At 42.6% G+C, this 13751-nt stretch overlaps 1 protein-coding gene across 4 annotated transcripts in view; it reads right to left on the reverse strand.

Moving 5' to 3' along the window:
- Window positions 1-1484: 1484 nt before the first annotated feature.
- Window positions 1485-13751, reverse strand: part of CRPPA (CDP-L-ribitol pyrophosphorylase A) — a 261917-nt gene continuing 249650 nt past the window's right edge. For all 4 annotated transcript variants that reach the window (XM_074266599.1, XM_074266600.1, XM_074266598.1 and 1 more), the window contains exon 10: window positions 1485-2359. In XM_074266599.1, the coding sequence (XP_074122700.1) occupies window positions 2252-2359 (108 nt within the window). In that variant the 3' untranslated portion in view covers window positions 1485-2251. The remainder of the gene's footprint in view (window positions 2360-13751) is intronic.

Here is a 13751-nt window from a genome sequence, read left to right on the forward strand (position 1 = left end):
AAACAGGTGATTTTACAAACAGCCAGTGGGCCTGGCATCCTCAGGGGATGGCGGGCCAGCCCCTGCCTCCCCCAGAACAGCCTTGGGCAGAGCTCTCTTCAGAATAAGTCTGATGGCACTGAGGAGATCAGGCTTCCCCCACTCCAGGGCTCCCACAGATTTTCCAGACTAGTCAGTCGAGTCAATGGTTGGAGATGGTACAAATCCTCCTCTCCTTGATTCCATCCCTGCAGGAGTGAAGGCATCTGAGCCAGACAAGGGACTATGGCGCCTCTTTCTTTGTTTTCTGGGGCATCATGGCCATCCAACTTTTCTTCCCCCAACATCTCTATACTTGTACCCATTAGGCCTCAGATAACAGACTCAGCTATCCCTGAGACCATCCTCAAGCCTCGTCAGAGGGACGCAGCAGCCCGCAGATCGCTTTTGGATCCCAGGTTCTACTTTGCATTGTGAGGAGGCTCTAGGGGAGGACTTTGGCAGCCTTTTTCTTTTTTCCTCCAAACAAGTAAATGGAATGCTTTTGGTCAGACCCAGCCCTTCTGCTTCGTGCACTCCTCAGTGCTTGGAGCAACTCCGGGGGTCACCAGTTCTGGCAAATCCCATCAAGTACGACCCCATGACATCCCTCATTTGCTGAGTCCAGCAGCGGCCAGTGGATCTGCCCTTGAGCACCAGCCACATTAAACAGGGTAAGAATCCGGGCCCCCCAGCTTGGGAAGTGTCTTTAGTCATGGCTACCCATGAAGGGGGATGGGGCTGGAGCAATGACACACCGATGAGAACTGGGTCTTCAACTGATGACCAAGCACAGAAGAGGTCAGGGATGTGGAGATGGCAGAGGTTCACTGGGAAGCCCCTTGTAAAACAAAACAAAACAAAACAAAACAAACAACAACAAAAACAAAAACAAAACAGGGGAAATCCATGGAGCTCTTGGGGGCTCTTAGTTGTGGAATCTCTCAAACTAGAAACTGAATCCATTTTTGTTCCCACACAGAAAATGTAGTTCTTGAACAGAGGACAATTTAGCAGCTCTAAGGTGATAGAGCGGGGCTAAGAAGAAAAGTTTTGATGTGATCACTATAAGTCTAGAAACGATGAAAGTTCCATTATGGGCCCAGTTGTAATTCGCTCATGTCCAACTCTCCCTGACCCCATTTGGCTTTTTTCTTGACATTTGCTTCTAATGCTTTCTCATTTTACAGAAGAGGAAACTGAGGCAATCTGGGTGAGACTTGCCCAGAGTCACACAGCTAGTAAGTGTCTGGGGCCAGACTGTGCTCAGGAAGATGAGTCCAAGTCCAGTGCTCTAGCCACCTTTCCATGTGGTTCCAGAACTTTTAAGATTTTTGGATAACCAAAATGAGCCTCTCTCAAGATTTCAAAATCTGGAGACCTGTTCTTCTTATAATCACTCCCTATGTTAACTCTGGGAGGACTGCGTAATTTTCCCTGTGTTCAAAAATGACAGAAAACCAGGATTAATCAGCACAGATTTTTATTATTCATTTTTTAATGGCAACATCGGGCAAATGCCTAGAATGTGATTATTTTATCTTCATTCATTTCGATTGTCAGAATCAACTTCCAGCAAATTCAGTGAAAGGAAAACAGAAAACAAAAGCAATCCTCAGGGTCAGATCAGGGGAAGAGAGGGAAGGGCATCCATGGCACCCTAAGGATGCCCAGATGCCAGGAGGTGCACTGCCTTCTCCCCCCTCTTCCTTTAACACGAGCCCCTCCGGATCAGAAGTAAGGACAATGTCACCCCAAGTCTCTCACCCTCATCTAGGATGTTAAAAAAAACATATTTGGAAGAGAAAAAGCAGAATTCTGAAAGCTAAAAACCCCATCAGCATTAGAGAGTCAGAGATCTTCTGCTTTACTTGCTTGGGAGTGTGGTAACAAAGGATTGTGTTCTTAAATTATTATATAAGAAAGATTTCATATTGTGCTATTAATTTGATAGGGCCTAATAGCTATCCAGATCTTTTGGAAGATCTTTCCCCCAGGAAAGGCCCTCAAATTAACTTTCTGGCCAGCAGCTACACAGCTTCCAATTTAATGGATTCTTCTTGCATATAGGCAAATAGCAGAACCTGAACTGCATAGAAATGTGTGTTAATTGGAAGTTTTAGAATAGAAGGGAGGGGGAAAAACCATTAAAATTGGCTCGGGGAAAACAAGAGAACACGTGGACGGAGTTGGGGAGAGACAGAATGAGCATGGCCCATGTTCCCGGCATACATCACGCTATCAGCAGCTGCCCCACGAGCCCGGCGTTTCGGTCCTTGATGAGAGAAGAGATGATGTTGGCCCCCTGCCTGACGTTTTCTTGTAGCTGTTGTGGATTATCCTGGAAAGAAGAACAACAACAATTAAGGAGCTTTCACAAATGCCCAGTGGGACGGGAAAGATGCTTCCTGTTGCTTCCGAACACCTCATGGAGCCACCGAGGACATACTTTTAAAGATCAAAGGAGAAACCCGTAAATCCCTCGGCGACCTAGAAATGCCAGCTATGAGCCCTGCTGTTGGGAAAGGTAGACTCCAATCGGATTTTCAGGCAGGACTGCCCAGGGCCCACCGCTCCTGGGCTCAGCCTCTGGCCCACAGCCCCACTGGAGGCTGGGGTCCACCCAGAACGCTCACCCTCTGCAAAAACATCTCCTGACCACTGTGGTCAGCATGGCCTGGGCAGGCCAGGTCAGAACTGACCCACTATGAAACCTCAGCCAGCACAATCCTAGAGCCTTGACTTTGGGGTCCAAATCCTCCACTTGCCGATGGGTTAATATGTTAATGGCTCCTCCTGTCCCCTCTAAGTGAGTTCTAACAGGAGCCTGGTTTGGGGCTGGGGCTGAATAACAGTTGTGATCACTATGGAGAGTCCCTGGGAAGTTGGGCTTAAGGTAGCTTGTGAGCCTGAGCAACTCACAAACTTTCAGGGACTGGGAGGAAGCCTTCAGGGGTAGCCAGGGAATCTCTTCCCTTTAGTTTCTTGGAAGGTCTTAAGTCAGTGAGGAAGGGACTGACCCTGGAGCTCACCAGCCTCCATCTAGAAGAGGTCCCCTCACAACTTCTCATGGACCGAACAGCTTTATCCCAGATAGAGAGCATCACCTTTGGCTCTTTGCTTACTCCATTTCCCAAAGAGCTTAGACCGGATGCTGGGAGCCAGGATATATTCTGATCTAGAATTCCTGGGGAAGACACTGACCCCATTAACTGAGATCCCTTGCTCCCAGGATTAAGGAAGGGTCCATCACGGAAAGGAGAGACCAGCAGGCATTTCTCTGGTCCTCCCCCTTCCACGGGCCGCATATGCCCTTGACAGAGATTTCCCTCTGGTGAGAAGCAGATGTGTTTGACTTTTCTCTTGCTTTTTTCCTTTTTTTGGAGTTTATCTCAAGCCTCCCCTTTCCAGGGCACACACTTGCAGAGAGAGAACACACAGAAATACCCCAGGCTCTGCTTTGCCCTTTGTTCAGGCAGAACTCCCAATGGGAGCTGTAACTAAGGAAATATTCCTTTAATCATCCCTTTAGACAATTAAACCCGAATCCTTTCATTACTGGCCAAAGAAAGAGTTTTTGCAGGAGACTCTCACATCAAAAAGTGAATCACTCGGATAAGGCAAATCTCGTGGGCGCTTGTTTCTGTCCCGCTGTCTCAGCCCAGGGGGTGTGGGCAATGCGGGCACTGACCAGCGGCCCCAGCAGAGGCGGCTGGAAATCCTCCTCCCTGGCAGCATTATCCAGGTGCATCAAGCATGGGGTTCTCTCCTTCCTCCCTCCTTCCCATTTTTTCTCCTTCCCACTTTTCCTTCCTTCCAATATTCTTGGAAAACAAATACTAAAATATTGCTCCGGACAGGGGATTGTGTCACAATCAGGGACCAGATAAAATCTCAAGGAGCTTTACTCTGGGGAAGGGGGTTGGAAATCCAGCGGACAGGCATAATTCAAAGGTACCTGGACAAGGTGAAGGTCACTGGGCTTGACAGGAGGTCACAGCTCCTTCTCAGACTCCTGTTAGTCTCTAGCACCAGGGCACGGCACAGTCTCTGGGACATGGGGGGTAGAATGCCAGACCTGGGGCTCAAATCTGGCCTCAGGCCCAGACCAGCCATGTGACCCTGTAACTACAAAAACTGATTGCCTCAGTTTCCTCATCCACCTCACAGGACTGACCAAATGAAGTCATAATTATGAAAAGCTTAGCCCATGCCTGATGCACAGTAAAAACTGTATAAACATTAGCTATTAATATCACAATCACTTTAGAGATATTTTCTTAATTGAATGCCAACGCAAAGAGTCTCAATTCCCCAAGAGATGATATTATGAAAGAGGAAGCCACAATTATTGGCAAAGGATGACCCACATTTTGATGGCCACCTTGGTTTCCCTGCAAGAGAAGTTTCCTTTGAGCTGGGTCCATAATACAGTGCTCTGGCATATGTATGTGAAGGTGTGAGCACACACACACACACACACGCACACACACACATACACACATACACACACATACACACATACATACACACACGCACACACACATACACACACACGCACACACACATACACACACACGCACACACACACATACACACACACACACACACACACACACACACACACACACACACGGTTCATTTGGCTTCTGCTTCCAAGAATTAGATTACGGCACGGCCATGATAAATATTAAACATGTAGATGAGCTCCAATTCACAGATAACCTAAAAAGCGCTTCTCTAATGCCCCCAAAAACGACATTCTGACAACTTTGCAGGAATCAATTTGATGATTTCATGTACATTTAAATTGTTGGGGAAATCCACTAGAAATCTTGTAGATTTTGTTAAAATATGAACCCCAGAGTTCAAATCATTAGATGTGTCATGTATAATTTATGGTAACAGAAATTGTTTTCACAAAACAACCGGAAAGTGGAAGCTCACACGGTCAAAGCGAAGTTACTTGCTGGAAATCAAGAAGAAGAACAACTGAACAAAAGCCATTGCAAGACTGGCCAAAGTGTCATAACTCACCTTGCCCCATGTCCATCCAAGATGTCAAAACTCATCAGAAAGAATGAAAAGCACAGCTCTCCTTAGATGAGAGTTTTTTGTTGTTGTTTTGTTTTTTTAATTAAATCATCCAAATCAGTAAAAAGAAGTAATAATTTGAATGTTCCCAGCCTTCAATAAAGAAACCAAACAACATGAAATCCCAGTTTTTTGGTTGTTGCTGATGGAAAGATTAGCATTTCATGGCATAGAAATATGATGAAAAGTAATAGTGCCCCCCCTTACACATACCCCCACTCCTAGCACCTTTATAAAGCTTGAACTGCACACTCAGCGGAATGGAGGCCACGCTAGCTCATTAGATACTGAATGACTCTATGCAAGGGAGATTTGGATGAGAATAAGTCAATCAAAACAAATATACAGGAAAAGTTCCTTTTGATCATCTAAAACTCAATATTATCTTCATATTTTTTTAAATTTAAAATTATAGTCTGAGGTATGTCCATAAATACGTTACACTTGACAACGTATTGCCTCCAGGAATGAGATTCTATTCAATTTCTTTCAATAGACATTTCTTATGGAACTATAGGGAGCAAAAACCTGCCCTCGGGGAGATTTTATTCTAAGAGGGCCAAAATGTATTATATTTTGGATGAAAGAAGTAGGGAATGTAGAGTAGACCTCCAATAAGAAATCATAAAAATAATAAAAATTATTGACAAAATTATAAGAACAAATATCAATAATAATATCAACAAAGAGCTCACCTTCCAATGAATGATAACATGAGATGAACTATAATTCTGCATTTGTGCACACAAATTGCAAGCTTTCTCAGAGGTTAGGGCAGAAGGGACTGACCTTGAAAAAAACCTCTTACAGTAGGAAGGAAATATTAATTCCACCAAAGTCTGTATTTCTCTTCCTCTCCAAACTCTCCTCCTTATCTATTTTTAAAACAAAGCTCCTCCAGGGCAGGGATTTTCTTATTTGTTAACTACAGCTCCCTCTCTAGGTCGGTTCCTAAATGTCCTGAAATTCTGAGCAGCTGAAGCAGGCCTGGAAGGATGCTACAGAACTCCAGATGCGCAGATGAAACAATCGGACATCCCTCACAAGGGAATTGATGGCAGGCAGGCAATGTGGGCTGATGGAGAAAATACCCACCCCATGAAATCACTACTCCTCCAAACGCAGCATCTCAGGAAATTGAGTTCTTGCTGATGCTGGGACAGATACTGCTCTGAGCACTAATGGAGGAAGGGGACTTTGTCTCCAGGGAGATCAGGAATCTAAGGGAAAATGTTCTCACTCTCCATTTCCCCGTCTCGTTTTCAGAGGACACATTACATTGTTCCATGAGCCATCTGCAGGAAAGATAATGATCGGAAAGATTTTTTAAATGTTTTCCACAAGGATTTGGTTTACAAATGACACTCACTTTTCCTGTGATTCTTTCAGCTAGTTCTTGGTGGACCGACACAGTCAATGCCCCAGCTCCCTCCTGTATTTCTCAGGATCCCTGAATGTGGAACCTCAAAGACTGTGCTCATTTGATGGATGAGAAAACAGATACCCAGAGAGGGAGGGAGCCTCATGGGACATTTTATTACATTGATGATGCATGTAAAAACAACCAGGAAATCACGGGAGGTCAAGTGTGAGATTGTGGAGACATGGATGCCTTTTGAAACTGAAAACCTGGATTCAAATCCTGGCTCTGTGCATTCCTGCCACTTTTATGATCTCAAACCAGTCATTTCCCTTTCTTGTCTCCTCATCCACAAAATGAGGGGGTCCAAGAGCCCATCTCAAAGGCTCGAACCCAGGCCCTTCTGTACTCTCTCAGTGCTACACTGCGCCAAACAAGAGCTGGCAGGGAACTCAGGAGGAGGGAATGTCACCAAGGCAGCTTGATGCCCACCTGAGATTTCCCACTTAATCTTCAATTCAATTCAGTAACTACTGATCACGCCTTCATTATGTGCCAGGCTTGATGGCAGGCACTCCCAACATGGGCCAAACATGCAGCAGTGCCCGCCCTGCAAGAAGAACAGGGCAAACAAACAGGCGAATGCACCCCAAAGACAAGGCTGGGCTGCCCTACCTTTCCCCTCACTGCCCCCCAAAGAGCTTGCAGGCTGGGGACCTGTCCCTGCTCTTGTAGGCCCATCCACGTTGTTTTCAAGTGAGCCTGCTGGTTCGCTCCTCTCACTAACCCCGTGTGTGCCAGGGCACATACAGTGCCTGGCACACATGGGCACTTTCTCAGTCTTGATTGATTATTCAACAGTTATCAAGTAACCTCTAGCTGCTCTTAGTTACTTGAAGATTATAACAAAAATGGCTGCTTTTATTACATTAGAGAGGAGTGGACTATGATTGCTACATTTCAGTCATTTTTCATTATAAAGTCACGATTCCAGGATCTTGCAGCTGCATCTTCCAAGCTGAACAGAAAGTTCCCACATGGAGCCAAGAAGAAGATAGTCTGTTTTCTTCCTCCTGAGGTTGTGGCCACAGAGAGACACACAGCATGGGCAGAAAGAGTGACCCGAGAGGCCCACGTGGCCCCAGGAGTGAGACGTATTCCAGTGGCAATCTCATTCCTTGTCGATGGAGCTCCAATAGGAAGAGCTGAAGGACAAAATGCTCTCCTGCCAGGGCCTGTGTGTGGTTCGTGATCTACGGACCATTACACAGGGGAAAGTCCGGCTCTGTTCAGCCTCTGGCCAGTGGCAGATGGCCCATCCTGGATGACGTGCACTCATCCTGTTCCCATGTGGTTTTAATCTCCTCAGGACATTCCGAAAGCTTTTCTTTGCATGAAGCTTGCCAAGATGATTAGGTTTGGTGACTTCCATTCCAAATGTTATCTTCATTTTTTATAGGCAATTATGACCAAATTTGGCCTGTGATACTGGCCCCCTTCCAACAATTTACTGCAGGTGATTCAAGGGTCTATGTTTGCAGTAGGGAAATCAGTTATTTGTTAGTCCATTAAAAATAGGAAGCTTTCATTGTAGGAGTCTAGGCAGGAAACTGTGCCTTGCTAAGTATCCGGGGTGGAAAACTTTTATAGTCGGGAATGAGGTGCTGCACAATTTCTACCATTTCCTTGTAAACTTTACACTGGGTTCCCTCAGGATAATCTTTTTACAATATCTGGTGGCGACTCTCTTATTCAGAGATGTCATCATCATCACCTCCTGCTTCCATAAACAGATCTGCCCAACTCAGGCACTTGTTTTAGTTCCTTTGCTTTCTGGAACGGGCCGAGTTCACGTGACATCCTGGGATGTCTCCTCATTTTCATTCTTGACCCTCAGATGCTCCCCAGGCTCCACCTGGAGTTCCACCGCCCCGATTATGTCTGTCAAATCCTCTTCTTCTTCTTCTTTTTTTTTTTTTCCTGAGGCTGGGGTTAAGTGACTTGCCTAGGGTCACACAGCTAGGAAGTGTTAAGTGTCTGAGACCAGATTTGAACTCTGGTCCTCCTGAATTCAGGCCTGGTGCTCTCTCCACTGTGCCACCTAGCTGCCCCTATGTCTGTCAAATCCAATGGAGTGTCCCTGTTAGCGGCCTTTCTGAGGGAAAGGTGAAGTAGCATCCTCTTGTTTCAATGGCTTACCTCCAGCCTTTTTCCTGATTCCTGAAATGGTCATTTGTCTCTCTTTAGCTATCTTAGGAAGGCAAACTCTATGTAACTCATAATATTGCATGGGTTTGGGTTGGGACGCCTTCCCGATCTGTTGTAGCCTTTTTTTTAAAGTGCCAAGAGATAAGCCCGAGATAGCCTGGTCTCAGTTGCTTTAAATGTGTTCTTTCTGTTCAGCTTAGAAATCAGACTGTTGTGGATCAACACTGGACCTAGAATTAGGGAGATCTGAATTCAAATCTGGCCTCAGACTCTCCTTGACAGCTCTAAGTTGGATGTTTTTGTTTATAGGAAACTGAGGTGTTTATAAATGTCACTATCATCCACTGATTCATTGGGCTCTTCATAGTTAAGATAATGACTTTCAGTCTCTTTCTTTAGTGAACATTATGAATTATATATTTATCTAGGCCAAATGACACCAAATGATACCAAGTGGAGGAAGTCAACGGTTTATTAGGTACTTTGGCATTCTTCAAATTACGTTATATTTACTTACTTTGAACATGTTGTCCCCTTCAACAGAATTATTGAATCCTGCTACAGGAAATGACAAGTTCTATGATCCTGAGTAAATTTTTTCACTCAGAGCCTCAGTTTCCTTATATCTAAAAGGGAAGTAACAATAATACCATGATGTCTAACTTGTACAGTTGTTAAATGCTTCTATCTCAATATTTAGACTACTCCCCCTGCTAAAATTACTATTTGGTTCCATTTAATTTCTACTCAGACATCAAGGTTGAGTCTTCCCTTCTCCATGACTCCATGGTCATTCTGTAATTGCTCTTTCCTATGGAGTCACTCACTTCTTCCCAGTCTCACCCTTTCCCAAATACTTAACAAACATTTAAAGAGCACTGTTCTATGTGCTAGCAAGATATTACATGGAACAATCCCTACCCTCATAGAGCTTCCAATAGAAGGCATAATATTTACTGTTTACATCATTTTATTTACCACTTAACTTATTTATTTTATTTTTAGTTATTTACCATTAACTTGTAACAACTGGGAGGATTGATTGCAAGGTTATTTCACTCTTTATGTGAATATGTATTGTTTCCTTGGCTTGAAGAAATGCTGTCTCATGATGGATTTGGGGTCATCGGACGTGGCCGGGTGAAGCTTAGCGCTGCCATTTATTACCTGTTGCTGTTCATCATTGGTTCTGGAAGAGAACCAATGACATCAGGAGGGCCATGTTTTGACTTGTGTGCGTTTTGGACTTAGGTGAACAAACTTGGGCAAGCCACTTTAGCATCCCCCTCAATTGTATTTTATTTTCCCAAATATATGTAAAGACAGTTTTCAACATTCATTTTTATAAGACTTTGTGTCCCAAAGTTTTCTCCCTCCCTCCCTTCCTTACCTCCCACTTACCCAAGACAGGAAGCAGTCTGATATTGGTTAAATATGTGTAATTCTTTTAAATTTATTTCCATGTTTGTCATGTTGCTCAAGAAAAATCAGACCAAACAGGAAAAAAAAAGAATGAAAAAGCAAAAAACAAACAAATGAAAGAAAAAAGTGAAAATACTCTGTTTTGATCCACATTCAGTCTCTAGATGTGGATGGCATTTTCCATCCTGTCTATTGGATCACTTAAAGCTTTCTTGGTTCAGTTTTTTCATCTTTATATTGAAGGAGTTAAACACATGAACCTTATTTTTGCAACCTACTGGTACATTAGTTTTAATCTAGAAGAAGTCACGCTGCGAGGGCCCACAGTAGGAGACTCCAAGTATCTGAACAACTGTGCAGGGCAGTGGGATTCTATGGTTTTGTTTGCTACAGAAGCAATAGGGGATCTAGAAGCAATAGGCAAAGGACACATTTAGCTTTATAGTCAAAAGAACTTTAAATAATTATTCCAACCAAGATGGGGAGGATGGATGTGGAGAGACAATGATTGGTCAGAAAAAAAAAAAAATTGCCTGGGCAGTCGCTATCTATTCCAAGCAGATTAGAAATAGTGACTTTGACATTAACTCCAGGCACATTTCAGCTAAATGGCTTTAACCTCTTCTCATCCTGCTCTCTCTCAGCCCATCCCCCAAGACAAGGATCTCTCTTTCACTTCATTCACACTGCCCCTGCCTCCATCTTGGCAATAGACGCCCCCTTTAAGGGCCAATTCAAGGGTGACTTGACCATGAATCCTTCCTGAAGCTACCCCCAGTTTGCTTGAGCTTCTCCTTTGCCCTTATATTCTCCTTTCTGTCATCTCTTTTCATTTCCTTCCTTGACAGAGAGCAAGTTCTTTGCGAGAAAGATCTCGGGACTTAGGCATCTTTGCATGCCTCAAGCCTTACAGTCAATCGGTTCTTAATAATTTTTTCTTGGCAGAAGAGGGCAGCACATACAAATTCAGAATTTGCCATGAAACTATCGGAATTAAGGAAGACCAGGAGTCAGGGGACATCAGGAAAAGCGGGCAGGAGACCAAAGGGCAGCCATCCTCGAGCGATGGCCAGCGGGACGCAGAAACATGGAGTTGGGGAAGGAAGAAGAGACAGTGGGGCCAAGGGAAGAACAGGGAGTCATTCTAATGGGATTGAGTTGGATTCCATTCAGTTATAGGACATCAAATAAGACAGGCTACACAAATGTAGAAGGTGCCAGTTCTCCCAGACTTTGTTTGGGGTAATAAGGGGGGAAGCTCCATTTACAAAGGAACTGAATGAAACTCCTTCATGCCAAAAGGTCTACCTGAAGAATGGAAATTATGTTTATAGTTATTTCCTGAAAGCTCCGAGAAACATTTATCCAAGCAAATGCACCTCTTAAATGCCTCATTTGGTTTAGACCCATTATTATGTGTATTTTTTCCTTCGTTAAGACAGAACGTGAGTAATGTCTCAACTCGTTGGTCTTTGGACAGAAAATGCATATTATGAATGCCAACAGTTAAATAGCAAAATTAATGCTAGTAGATGAGTTTAAAGTGGCCTGATTCTTAGGGTGGAATTTTTTAAAATAAATGCTTATTTTGTTATATAAGCATACACCATAGATGGAGATGACCTTTTAAACCATTTGATCCACTCCTATTTTATAGCTGAGGAACTTGAAATCTACAGTGGTCAAGTGGCTTGTTCAGGTTCAAAACTAAAATACATGTCACATATATGGTCTCCACTCATATTTATAAAGCATTTCAAGGAAGCAAAACAGCTTATAAATATTTCATTTTTTCCCCCTTACAATAAGCCTAGGAGAGAGACAGACACAATTATATGTGTACACACACACACACACACATACACACACACACACACACACACACACATACATAATCTAGAAAATGTGTTCACATATACACATGTATCTGTCTATTGCTAGTGTTCTATCACTTGCACATGTGACTTAATCAGAGTCTCACTGTTGCCATACATAAAACTAAGATAATAAGACCTGTTCTTTCTGGAGTAACTGTAAGGATCAGATGAGATAATATAAATAGAATCCCTGTTGTGGCTAAAAGGTGCTCTGTATATGTAAGGTATTATTCTTGTCTTTACAAGCTCCATATATGTTTTCATAATGTGAACATAAGCTGAGAGAATTACATTTCTAGGCTGATTAATGTCGTATACCCTAACTGAAAGAATGGGCCACCAGTGATAGTTGAATTTAAACACTAGGAAAAATACAAACACAAGCATTTCCTACTGCACACTAATGGGCTCCAAACAAGCTCTGCAGAACAGATGTAGTAGAAATAAAACAAATATTTATTAAGCCAAAAAGTGATTTTCTCTCTAAGTTTATATTTTATATAAATACGTTGCAGAGTGAGGTTGGAGAGCTTGTCAATTATAGGAAATACTAAGCCATCAAATGCTAACTTGCTGGGGACCACAAACACACAATGTTGAGCTATGAAGGCAAAAATGAAAATAAAATTTTAAATCCAAACATACATTGATTTGTTGGTCATAGTGAGAATGTCTTGGCAGGATCTGGGGGAAGGGAGATCTGTTTTATATTGGGATATGATGGATGTTTGCTTTCTCCGTCTCCATATTTTCATCCAGGTATGGGGCATGAACCTAAGTAGTATTTAATTTTTGATCGAGCATCATAACAAATTGTTTAAATGGAGTTTAAGTGAGTTTAAAGGGAAATCTAATAAGCAGCACATTAGGACCCTCCTGTGAGCCCCTCGAGTACCTACAGTACATGGGAAGGTTCTCTCCTTTTTTTTTTTTCAACCCCAAGTATAAATTCTCCAGTTTCTTGGATATTTTCATTTCATAAGAATGATTAACAGAGTACTGACTCAAGAGATTAGTGGCCACATTTCTCCCAGATCACACCCTTCAGAAGTATCAAAAACTTTTAAACCCCCTAGAACAGTAGTGAAAAAAGCCTGAGGCTTGAAAGGGTCACTTTTTACATTTCCTACAGGACCCATACCAAGAACAGACTAGTTTAAAATCAAGACATAGGGTGAGGGGAAAATGCAAAAACAACAAGAACAAAAGAACCTGAATATGGAAAGCTACTGTGTGGAGTACAAGGGAAGAATCAAGACAAAAACTCAGAAGACAAGGAAGTCAAAACATCTATAATAAGGCCTTAATTGTATGCAAGCCCTGTCAGAAATCTTATAAGAGCTATGAAAAAATATTGTCTAATATTAAATATGAATGGAAAAAGGAAAAACTAGGTAAAGAAATGAAAGAAAAAAGAAGAAAATTATGAAAAGATAATTAACACCATGGTAAAAGGAGCATAAAAATATTGTATAAAATCACACCTTGAAAAAAAAAAAAGAATTGGTCGAATGGTAAGTATAACAGCTCAATGAACAACATAATTCCTTGAAAATTAAGTTAATAACCCTATGTGACATCAAGAAAAAAACAAACAAAAACAAAAAGCAAAATCAAAAGAATGAAACAGAAGATAATGTGAACAATCTCATCGGAAAAAACAACTGATCTGGAAAATAGATTCAGAAAGATAACTTAAGAATTATTGGATTATCTGAAAGCTGAGATCAAAGAAAGAGCCTGGACATTATATTTTGAGAAATTATCAATGT

Source organism: Sminthopsis crassicaudata, chromosome 5 (assembly GCF_048593235.1).
Source record: "Sminthopsis crassicaudata isolate SCR6 chromosome 5, ASM4859323v1, whole genome shotgun sequence".
In the NCBI taxonomy this organism is placed as follows: Eukaryota; Metazoa; Chordata; class Mammalia; order Dasyuromorphia; family Dasyuridae; genus Sminthopsis; species Sminthopsis crassicaudata.